This window comes from Tigriopus californicus, chromosome 10 (genome assembly GCF_007210705.1).
Source record: "Tigriopus californicus strain San Diego chromosome 10, Tcal_SD_v2.1, whole genome shotgun sequence".
Classification (NCBI taxonomy): Eukaryota; Metazoa; Arthropoda; class Copepoda; order Harpacticoida; family Harpacticidae; genus Tigriopus; species Tigriopus californicus.
In genome coordinates, this window is record NC_081449.1 from 14,925,637 (window position 1) to 14,938,203 (window position 12,567).

The 12,567-nt window shown below is 42.2% G+C and overlaps 1 protein-coding gene across 1 annotated transcript in view; it reads right to left on the reverse strand.

The window, feature by feature from the left end:
* Nucleotides 1-6,572, reverse strand: part of LOC131888861 (membrane cofactor protein-like) — a 28,616-nt gene extending 22,044 nt beyond the window's left edge. The window contains exon 1 of the mRNA XM_059237805.1: nt 5,943-6,572. Coding sequence (XP_059093788.1) covers nt 5,943-6,051 — 109 coding nt within the window. The 5' untranslated portion in view covers nt 6,052-6,572. The remainder of the gene's footprint in view (nt 1-5,942) is intronic.
* Nucleotides 6,573-12,567: the final 5,995 nt, after the last annotated feature.

The following is a 12,567-nucleotide window of genomic DNA, read 5'->3' on the forward strand; positions in this document are numbered from 1 at the left end:
TCCCTTCCTTCAATTCAAACTGCCTTCTGTACACTGTTTCTAAACTGTACACACACACACACACACTCTGTATGGACTCTGGGGTCATGAGATTCAGCGGGACCGGGTTGTGCTAAAAAAAAAAGCGCGTGTTCGTCGGAGGAGGAATTGCGCAAGTGTTAATGCTCGATGAGACTCGATTTCGCTCACGAGATCTTGTGGAAGGAAACCATTCGTATTATTAAGAGGGCTTCTCGAATCACCTTGATGCCGAGAGAGGTTTGAGGAAACCAACCTGCAAGAGGCACACTTGCACACTCAAGCCAGGCGTTAACAAGTGCCAAACAGTGACCGCCAATTCGATACCCTCCACCTCTGATACAGATTTATTTGGTCCGCATTGGCTTTGAACCGCCCCAAAACAGCAATAGGCATTCGGGCACGAGGCCTGGGTCAGTCACCAAACGGGTATTTTCAATGGATTGATAATGAACCTAATTTGGAAGGCTCGGGATGTGGAATGTTAGGCCCACCATTGGTCGTGCTCGTTCATAAGGGAATTATTGTGATGGTGTTTAGAGGGGTACAATACAATGGAGCGGTGGTTTAGTGGCAATTGTGACTTTGTGCCAGAGGTGAGGATTTTGGGTCGATTGGGTCGTTTTGAGTGCGGACTGATGGGTCCGCCATTCGTTTTTCAAGGGGGAGCGTGACTCCGCAATTGTCGATCGTTTGAATCGAATCCCATTACGGACTTCTTAATATCCCGCCAATTTGTAGGCTGTCAAATTGCCTTTCATATGGACATCAAATCCATTCATGGGATCTCACAAGACAAAGGAAAGAAATCCTGGCATCATCCATTGATGACCATCGCCATTCATTCATACCGTTTTCTTGGCACTCTCAAATTCAAACTCCATTTTGAAAGGCTTCATATCTCTCTCGGAACCAATCACGTTCAAAATTCATGAGACGAAAAAGATGGTTTCGAAACAGAATTATCAGGATGGCGAGCCCCCATTTCGGGAGCAATATTTCCACACACCACGTTTTGAAACGAGGCGAGAAAAGTGTGTACATGGCATCTGAGTACAGTATACCAATGCATGTACCAATGCCGTTCCATTTAGACGACCAATAACCGTAAATGAGAATATGGTGCTCGAGAGTGGATCGTGTTTACGGGTACTTGTCAATCATCGTGTTGTGTAACGATTTGCCTTTGGTGCGAAGCAAATTGGCCAATGGAGCATCTTTCTTGCTCAGAGAAGACAGATAGTCGCCACGACTCCTCGTTAGTTTTGACGACATTTCGACATTAGTTCAGCCACTAACGCTATGGTTGTTATTGTTGTTAATGTGCTGCTCGATCTTTGTGTCCACTCAAATGACAAACCAACCATAACCATCAAAGCCACGAATGCACTCCCACAAACTGCTTCCAAATAACTACTCAGACACTAATCTCGTACCTGTTGAATGAGCTCTCGATTTGGTAGCTTCAATATCAAGAAAAACGTGGATTGTCCACATTTTCATTGAGCGTAGAGGACAAAAGGAGCTCTGGCTTGGTGGTTGAAGATGGTGGTGGGACATGCGATTGCCAATAGATTGGGCGACTTTCACACGGGCTCTCCTAACTCACTTGGTCTTTTTTTTGATCTTGAATGGGGAGTCGGGAGTCATAACCATTTGAGGGGGAATGGAAAATGAAAGTCGGAACGTGCCATGAAACAATTCAATACTAAATCAAAGCATGCGAATGGTTCACTACTTGGGAGGGGGGGGGAGGGTTGACAAGGCCGAAAGTTGAGACTTAATGGTCGGCCAATGCAGATGTCCCTGAAACTTTGGAGTCCACGTTGGCGATATAACCCTACTACATACTTTCGTAGGGATGCTTTACGAGACAAATGTATCATCATGGAGACTTCCTCATTGGGTGGGATAATATTTGTTTTCAAAAAACTCCCTCCATTGTCAAACCCGAAGTCTTCCATGAAGTATCATTTGGGGTTCAAGACAATGTTTTCGTCCCGAGTTTGTGATTTTCCACCCTCCATAAGTTGTAATTCCAGCAGGAACTTGTTGTGTTTGTGCAAGAGCTACCAGAGAACATAGAAAGAAAAGCGGAAGAACACAATTTCAGAAAGAGAGAGGGGGGGAAATGAGAAGCTTGATGGTTTCTCCCTCTCTCCCCATTTAGTACCCCGGCATAACCAAGGTATATAATCAACCAACAACCAACCAACCAGGGGTGAGTAGAGCTTTCTTGCTTGTCAACACGCCAATGCATCAAGGTCCCTTTCCTCGACGTACGTACGTACGTACGTACTCTCGCTATTTTCCGCTCTAAGCTTTTGCACAAGGGTATCCGGGGGAAGGTGGATGGAGAATGGCGATGAGAAGCTAATGGCAAAGAGGGAGGGCAAAATGCAAATAAACATTGGCCTCACAATAAGCGGCAATCAATTCCAATCATTATCCCCCCCCCCTCCCCCCCCGGACAGATTTCGGACTTGCCGTCCTCCGTTTGACTTTTTGTACGGCCAATTCTGCCATATTTCACTCGACTCCACCCAAACGAGAATATGTATATCATACAGTATTAACCAGGCCGCATTCATGATACTGCTCTATACAGGGTGTCCATGGCTGACCCTGAACGGACTGCAGAAATTAGTCCTCAGCTTGAGACTGAATCAGGTTTTTTTTCGGTCAGGCAGGACATCCAAACCACCAAATACGGATTGTCGGTCTACCAACCTACCCATCGGGAACGGAAGTCAATTGAGTGCAAATCGTCGGAAGCTGGACGTGAAACGACGTGCATTCGACCCAATACAACCAAACCGGGTGCCTTGGCCTCCTATTCTTACAGCATATCCCGCACATGCATATCATATGATAGTACATTATCGAGCTTACGGAGAGGAGAAGGCCCTGCTGTGGCTTATCAAGAGGGGATCTCCAACATCTGTCCGGGATTGCCCCTGAAGAATGCGACAGGTTTGCTCATAATTATATGGCTCGGGAAACAAAAGCCAACATTGATGTTTCTGGACAGACCGACAACGCACAATCATCGATCCCAGTCAAGCACCGCCGTGTTCAAGATTTCTGCGGGATAACCGACGGCTTCCCAGCTGGAACTCTGCTTGTTTGTGATCTAATCAGTTGTGGAGGGATCCATCCTTCCAGTCCTGGAAACATCATTCCACTGTTCAGCTGTCGAAGCTCGGTCAGATGTCTTTAATTGGCTGTCTCCGAGCTGAAAAAAGGTCCAAAGTCTACAACTATTTCCCCCATTTCCCTAACTTTATGGCAGTCGAGTTGACGGTCCAATGAAAGGATGTCGGAAATACTGGGTCACAATCAAAACCAAAATTGGGTTTATTTTTTCTACCTGAAAGTACAGGTACATACCCGTCATTCATCCGGATGTTACCGCGCTCACCGAACCCATTGTGATTATGGACACGTATCGATTTTTTCATGGTGGTTCAAGCTTTTGTTGATCATCATCAGCAATGCGAAGAGGCGCTATGTCATCTGTTAGAGCTTCCAGTCATCTGTTCAAAGTTTCGAGATGCGATTTCGTCTGTCTGACAATCAAGTCTAAATCATCACTTTTTTGGCTAGATTTCCTGCTTAATGTGTGATTGTGGACAACACATGCTTTCCGGATTCTTTGCCAAAGTTTTCCTCCGAAGTGAGTACATCTGTAACCAATGATGAGTCCTGATGATACTCGAGTACCTTGGATACATAAAACACACTCTGGGCATGATGGACTTCCTAGTTCCTGCTTTGTATTCGGAATTTATGCATTATCACCTGGTTCATGGTAGAGTACAACACTATGGGGAAATTGTAATGTTCAACAACATTTGGAAGGACAACCTTGATAGTTCTCATAGTTTTATGAGGTATTCCCCAAACAGGGAATGGCACTTGAACGGTTGGATTAGTACTTGTAAACCAGGCTTTAGATCGCACTACGCTTAGAGACTTTTTTATAGTGGACTTTTTGGGAACGGTGTGGCCGATATATCAAGGACTTTGGCTCTCATTGTGTTTATGTGCCTATGAGTCGAACTCGATATTAGTGTATACAGTTCATTGACAGATTCATCCATCAAGGACGAGATGAGAAGGACATACGGAAACACCGTATCATAATGAAACACGTTCGAGTAATCGAACAGTTAATCAGTCATGGATTGAAAGAAGAAAATGTGATGAATCTATTTTTACCAGATCCCTTCCCAAATCGCTGGCGAGGTCAGTTGGCGTTTGCTTCGTTCGAAATGATGAAATCCTGGAGATTCTCTGCCACGTCTTGTGGCTTCATTCCAGTCTAAAGTGCTCCTAGCTTGACGGCTAATATTTCCTGATGATCTTTTGCAAGCGCTCTAAATCTTTTTTCACTTCGTCTCGAAATACAGCAAATACCCGCCAATAATCCCTCTTTTCCCCACTAAATCCTTGCTCAAATTTCTAGGAAAGGGTTGTTTCCGGCTGCAAATACGTAAGATTGATGGCCAAAAACTTCCCCTATTGTTTTGGAGGCAAATTTTTAAGAGTGACAACTTGGTCACCCTCCACGAAACTTGTGAATCACAATGAGGAAAGATTCAAGTCATGAATATATCCCCTTTGGATTTGTTCGTGAAATCGTCTTTTCCAGCTTTAGATAAGTCATCCTACGCTGTCAGTTTATTCGGGAGTTCTAGTTGATAGGGTTGACAATATTTCCTTACGAGTCCGTATCGTCGAAACAGACATGATCAATGGCGGGAATCCATCACTTCTCGCAGACAACTGGCGGTCTGTTACCAAACCCGTGTGTACAATACGTGCATGTAGGGACTTGGTATTCATTTCCATATGGGGGCGAAGGGGAATTGTGGCATATAGTAAGTAGCACAGTACTACATTGCAACACACCGTGAATTCGGGGCTGGTTGGCCCTGCCAAAGCTGGTGGAATCGACGACATATTCCCAAGGAGTATGTGCAACAACGGGAAAATGCGTTTGTCCTCCTGGCGGCCGCTGGCCAGACGTTCTCGTGCACAGGGTTATGGGAAAAAGAGGGTTCATTTATCCTGTCTGAATTATCGACTGTTTATTAGTCACACATCGCGACAGTATTGACATCAAGGACTCCTTTTCAATGCTAAGTGTGCGGTATTTATTTGCCCATCATCCATTGGAAGGCACTCTGGCTCGTCAACAACAAGCACACATAAAGAGATATGATTGGCGAGCCAATTATAACTTATGGTTGTGCGTGGTCCACTCCAAAACTCCAAACAAGTTGCAAACTAGTACGCGTCAACAGATGCCAGGGCCCGCACAATGAAGGAATGTGTTCTGGCTAATGTTTGTTGCTATTGACCATCACTGTATTCTATTATTGTGGCTTTGGTTGATATTTGAAATGGACCAGGGACCAGGGACGACGGAAGTTCGGTTGGCTAAATTAATGCTCGTCGATGGCGAGGCGTCCGTTGTCAGTTCTTTCGTACGTACTTCGGAGCTCACAGACTAACGGCTCGTGATATTTTAGCCCAAATCGATCAAGGGTACTTTCAGCCCATCGCCAGACAATCAAAGGACTCTTCACGGTGGAATAATCATATTCGCGAGTATGAACCTCTGACGTGAAAGCAAACATTGGAGGTCCATCATCCATTTATGCACAAGAGGCTCTCGAGTCTTGACAGTGAGTAACATTACAAGCCGAGCACTATGCATGCAATATTCATGGATTGCCGCCCTCTCTATTTCCCTTCCTGAGTGAAAATTGGGACCTTGGACCTCAAATCAATTGGGGACCCACTCCACTTTCACCTACCGATTCAGACACGCTTTCATCTGAAAGATGATGGTGATGGCCCGCCTGGCCTGGACGGTTGTTTCCACCGGAAATCAAGAAATCGATATCCTTCCTTACCTTTCACAGATGTTTCCCAAGATGAGTGGATCCTGGAGCAGATCACCAACACAAACACCCACAGCAGTCGCCTCGATGGCAACGGTCTGACCAATAGCCCACGACACATTTTTGTTGTAGATTCAACTGGCTAATCACAACACCTTTTTTTCCTCCGGTTTCGTCTCATTCTCGTTGAACAATAGCATGTTCCTCACATTGAACACTTTCGGAACTTGAACTTTGGGATCGATCGCTCGAAAAATAATGTTCCCCTCGCTTATTTAGTGAGTCATGAAAAAGTCCCTTCCCTTCGAAAGGTAGATAGATCCCTGCACAAATACATACACACTCGCATGCAAGTGAGGAACAGTAGGACTCGGTCGGAATAGTAGTAGCCCGTCAGCCAGTCAGGGCAAAGGACTCGTACTCCCAAGCGATCATATGAACTGATACCGAAAGGTGAGCTCCTCGCACACAGAGGGGTGAGTTTGGAACACGGACGAATAGGGTTTGAACCAAAGAGAAAGAGAAGGAGGGAGGAAGAACAGCTTTCCTCCCAAGCACTAGTCTCTTCTCTCTCTTACTTACACATACACACACACTAGGGCACACAAGTTGTTGTTGTTGTTCCACACGGTTCAACTCCCGTTTCTCAACTGTTTGTTCGAGCTTGGGATCGCGGACCCGTCAACGACGCGCTCGAAACCCCTCAACGAACTGAACGCTCGGGACAAACGCACGTTCGTAAGCACGTACATACGTTCGAACAACATCAAACATGCGCACTTCCAACATCATCCAAGTCCGACTTCCAACCCTCGAGTCCGAAGTGAAGAGAACAACGGGGCACAGGGCCCTCTCTCTCGTGCTCTTTCTCCCTATATACATGACATAAAGTGGAAGAGGGTGGAGGAAGCGGAGGTTGATGAGGCTGACAACCTTTTCCCTCCGACCTGAGAAGCCAGGCAAGCATGTTTGCAACAGTAGTTATTCCCCCTCACCCAGCAGATACTTTATGTTTATGTACTCCGCCTCCTGTGCGTCTACTGCAGGGTACAAGCCTTGTGGAGTCGGTCAATGAATTGAGGTGGGCATTGGACACACTTATTGGGTGGAATGGACACTGTTTATCCAAGACCAAAGAGAGGGGGTGACAGATCCAGCCGAACTCCTCAAGAGGCTCTGGATTTGATGAGCCACCTTCGGGCGTTTTGGTTTGGGTTGAGTGTGGCTCAGGTCTGAACTCAAGATAAGAGTCATGGATTAAATCTGTTGTAAAAGTTTTCTGAGGTGGACAAAGGCAATTGCTTTGAAATGGGTCGTTAAACCAACGATCAAATGTAATAGCGGTCAATGAGGGTTTTTCAATTTAGAGCAAGCCTATAGATGGTGCAACAAAAAAATCATTGTCAAATTGACCTATCAGGGGAAACAAATCATTAAAGCTACTCTATTTTGTTGGCAAAAACAAGTTGGTCGGCCTTTTGCGGCTTTTTGGATCCCTACTAAAATTTGGTGGGAACGAAGCTTCGCTTGACCTTTTTGGTACGAAAACATTCAACTTTTTCGAACTCTATTTCTATTGTCTTTGAACCTCTATATTCATTGATATATTAAAAAAAGGATATGTTACACCCTAGCTTCCATGGCTGACACAAATGATTGTGGCAATGTAAAGAAATCATCACTTGTCCTCAATTTCATCGGATGAGGCTGCGGATTTTTTTTATGATATGAACCCTGCTGAGGAGATGGTATCATTTCAAGTGTTGGGTGTCGTGCATGCTAAAAGGTGACATTGTCAAGAAAATAAGATAAATACTTGTGCGATTAAGCAAGAGCGTATTTGAGTCAAAAACCAGTGTCACATTTGTACAGGCGAGTATTCAGTAGAGTGTCGGTCGAGAAACTTCTCCATTGTTTTTTTTTGAAGAAGTTGTTCTTCGATTGACAATTTTTCTACTTTGAGTGAATAACAATCTTTGGATATCCCTTCCTCCATGGCATATCCTATACATCTTTAGATTGGAAAAATTTGTCATGATTTTTGTTAAAACAAGATTTTTAGGGTTTTTTCCCTCCAAAATGAACTATAGAGAGTTGTTTCAGAAAGTTGTGATTTGCTTGATAATTGTCATTTTTCATTGAGGTTAAATTTCGTCTTTCAAAAAATCATTGCGTATATCTTTTAAATTAGAATACAGCATTTTTGCAATACTTTTATCATATTAAAAGAGGGGCGAAAAACAGTGCAGACATACATACCCAAAATTTGGTCCAGTTTCCAACCGTCTTAAACCATGGCATGGAGGAAACTCTACCGATATATTTTGGATGTGCCGCATCCTCCTGAAAACACTGAGTATTTGTGTTGAGACTGCAGGGCCCAGTTTTTAAAGCCAAGGAGTGAATCTTTAGATCGGGAAAAGATCCAACTTATGTTGCATTCATAGTACGTCCTTTTCTCGATTTAAGATTCACTCCGTCGCTTTAAAAAACTGGCCTCTGGTGTCTAAAAAGTATTCAAAAGGGGATTTTTTGAATCATAATCAAACGATATCCCCCATCCATCCCATTTAATCCTGAGAAAAAAGGGTTAACATTAATGCTCAGACTGAAAAGTCCAAGAATTAAAGGAAGTAGCAAAATAGTATGTGTTGCAATTGGTTTGCTCTTTCCCTTAGCAAGGAAAAATGATTTCGTTCTAGGCTTCAAATTATCGATATAAGCCATTTTGGCAGAAAAACGAAAAAAAATATATTTTTCTCCACCAACTAGCCAAAGCAGAATCAAACTGAAGTTTGACCTAAATAAGCCATCTTTCAAACTCCTAGTTTTTTTGAGTATTGGGAACGACATTACTTTGGACTAGTATGTCTCAAAATTTGAATCGTTCTATTCTTAAACGCATCAACAGACCAAATCAGTGCCGTAGGATTCCCTGCACAGATTGTGATACAATAACCATGCATGCCTATTCTCAAGTGGGCCTTATAAAGCGCACATGTAAACGGCATGAAAATTGAATTGGCATGAAGAGCATAAATAAGTACGAAGTTGCAAATGCAGTGGATGACGATTCAAACACAACCTGAGGCATCATCTTCAAAAGAGTTAAATTTGAAGAATGAAGCACGGCTGCCGATCGTCATTATTAGCGTCCTCGTCATTAAAAATGAGGTCGCGGACGACTTTTTATGTTTGCTTGAAAGCGCTTTGGAACATCTCACGCAGTGAACAGGGTGAGGATGCAGTTGTTTTGGCGCATGTTAAGCTTGATTAAAGTAAAAGGTTCTGAAAAAACGATGTGATGATCTTATGATTCTGCTGATCCCAAAATGGCCCTTTTAAGCTTGGGGGACCTTTTGCCTCCTCATATGATGGAACCAGAGAAAGTGTTTAGATTTTTATCCCTTGTTGGCAAATCAGGTCAACCATTTGCATTCGTGAATAATGGTCAAGGAGTTTTAAAACCATTGAAACACACATATTTTTCTTTTTTCTGAAACCGTCTGGTAACTAAAGGCATGCCTGTCCCTGTATTCAGGAACGTTTATAAAACAAGGTTCTTGGGCAAGATTGAGGATCCAACAATGTGCATTTTGAAATTTAGTCTGTGACGTGAAAGATTGACAACTTGGGTCTAACAAAACAAAAAAGAACATAAGCCAAGAATGTGACCTTGAAGGACCCCTTTCTGATAGGAAAAAACAGTAACAGTAGTATTTACAGCATTTACAGTAACATTTACAGTAGCATTTACAATTGTGCGTAATTAGTGGACAATAACTCTGCCTGTCATTCTTACAACAACGATTGCTACTTAGTTTCGTACCTCAATTGAAAATGATATTTCATAATAGTTATAGTTACATCGTTTCAAACAGTTTCAAATAGTGAGACAGTGTAAACTGATATGATCAAGAGTCGCAAATAAACGCTATTATTATTTTCATTTTGTAATAGGTTATTTTCAATAAACTCAAAAAAAGAATCAACTTAGAAAAGGCTTGTTTAGGATCCCAAAGCTGACAATTTATGGCCCTCATGAAAATTTCGCCAACCCCGTTGCAAAAATTCGCTTCTACAAATTTGGTTCAAGAGTGAGCCGAAAATGTCTCCCGAGGAGACAATGGATCGGAGGATCGTAAAAGTTTTATGCACATCATATGGGCGGATTTCTAACCTCGCCATGAATAGACTCGCATTAAGGATTTCCCCAAACGCCATGAACTGCCAAGGATCAAACGAAAGAGCGAGCACACAAACCAATTCACTTAACATTGAAGCAAACGTGGCTAGTGTTGCTCTTTAAGCCCATTTGAAGCGCACAAAAGCATCATCCTCATTCAGTGAGTTCCTTCCATCCGCTATGGGCTCACATTCGCAACGGAGGTGTAGATAATTGATGGCTCGCAAAAATGGCTTCATTCATCTCACCGCATAGGGAGCTCGGTTCGGATACAATACAAACGATAGCTACATACATTTATTCATTTTTTAATCATCCATAACATCGTTCATCTGAATTTTGAAGTCAGATTTATTTGGATATACGCTCATCACTTACTTAGCGAAATAAAAACAGGCCAAGGGAACCTGTCCAGATGCCGATTTCTACGAATGATTCCAAAAGGATTTCAATAAGATGTTTAACGTGTGGTATCTGAATCTATCACGGCCGTTCTTTAGCAATTAGAATTCGTTTTATCTTACTTATTCATTGCATTCAAGAGGAATTGTTTCATATTGCATTTTACCCTCAGAGCTTGATTCATTGGTACAATTAGGTAAATTACATCTCCTGACGACAAATATGTGATAGCAGATTAAAACCAAAAAATAAGGGAAGTAATAACAAATTTATATGCATGCCTGTAAGTGCTCACCTCCGACCTTAGCATCCGATGTGAAAAATCAAATTACCTGGTGGGTCTTATTACATTATACCGCACGTTTAAATGAGCCCAACAGAACATTAGCATTTGCGGTTTTTGACGCAAAAACGGTGTTGTTGACAAATGTCACCTTTGTTTAGATGCGAGTTCTTATTGTGTTCATGTCTCGAGGCTCGGTTTAAAAATTGCAAATATCATGTGTCAACGCCGTCTTAAAGCATAATTCTTCCTGGCATCAAAGCTTAACTTATAACAAGAGCAAAATGGATATCGATTGCTCACCCAAAATGCATCACTTTCCACCCTCTTCCTCTCACCCCAAATCACAACCTCCGTACAGTATTTATGAGCAACAACCATCTATGCACTTTTGGCAATAGGATATGGTCCAATCTCTTTCCTTGTTGATCCCACAGGAATTCCTTCCGATTGGAAACTGATGTTCCATTGTTCCTCTCGAAAAAGTCGCCCTCGCTGTCTTCTCTTCAAGTTTTTCCTTTTGTGTATATTCAACGGCGGTTGTTGTAAAGGTTATATCTCTTGTTATAACTTTTAATTATATGACAATCTTTGGCGAAGTCTTGTGCCGACACGGAAATATTGTTCTTTGTGGAGAAGACTGTTTTGGTTGGTGAGCTCTTTGTTCAAGATTCATGAACTAGATTTGCCTTAGCAATGTTCTGATAGAGTACTGCAGGAAAGAGAAGCGATTATTTCCAAAGAACGCTGCTATTAGACTATTTGGAGCTCCTAGTCATTTCCTAAGGTCAAAAGATTGGTTTGAAAAAGTGTATCTTTATCAATGTAATTCAATGTAAATTCACTCGCGTAATGTGCTTTTCTTACTCTCTAGAGTAAAACGTTGTATCTATCAATAGAAGTATTAGTAATTCACTATGGTTGAAAAATTCCAACATTATAACAGAAAGTGAGCTTAACCTTCAGTCCATATTTCATTGAACATTCGTATTTGTGGTCACAATTTGACCAAATCAAAGGAAACGAAGTCAATGACATAGTGCGTTGCATATTGGACAATAATAAAAACATCTAAAGATAACGTTACTCACATTGCCGACTTCCACTGTCAGCTGTGCCCTTTCTTAAATTGAGGGTGCATCCCCCTCAATTGGTCGTCATTAAAGAATGCATCAAGGGGAACAAAATGGTCACTACTAAACAAACACAAAACCTCCTTCTAGAAAGGACCTAGATTATTTGCTTCCCAACTAGATTTGAACGAAAATTCCCTCCTGATATGGTCGATTTTGTGTTTGAGTCTATTATATGAGTTGAATATCTAAATGTGGGCAAGACGCAAAGAAGTGGGTCGTGGAATCGGGAATTGTTATGCTTGAGTTCATGATTGTGTTCCCCTCGTCCAAACGTCCCTTTGAACCCCAAGGATTGATGATTTTTCTTGCTATTCAACCTCTCCAGACTTTATCCTGACAAAAAAGGGACTTGAATAGGTTATACGGTAGTCGTACTTACTACAAGGTAGGTGTTGTGCAGGGTAGGCTAAACGGAATGGGAAAATATTATGATTTATCTATAGCATTCATAATGTTAACTTAAGCAAAATTCATTAGAGACAGAGTAAGGTTAAAGATGGACTTTGGGCTCAGTATCAAGGACAATGTAATTTGATGTCCTTTAGGTATGCGTACAAAATTTGAAGCACACAGCAAATCTTTCGTAACAATTGCTTTCGAAATGGTAGAGCTTTAAAGCTATTAATAGAT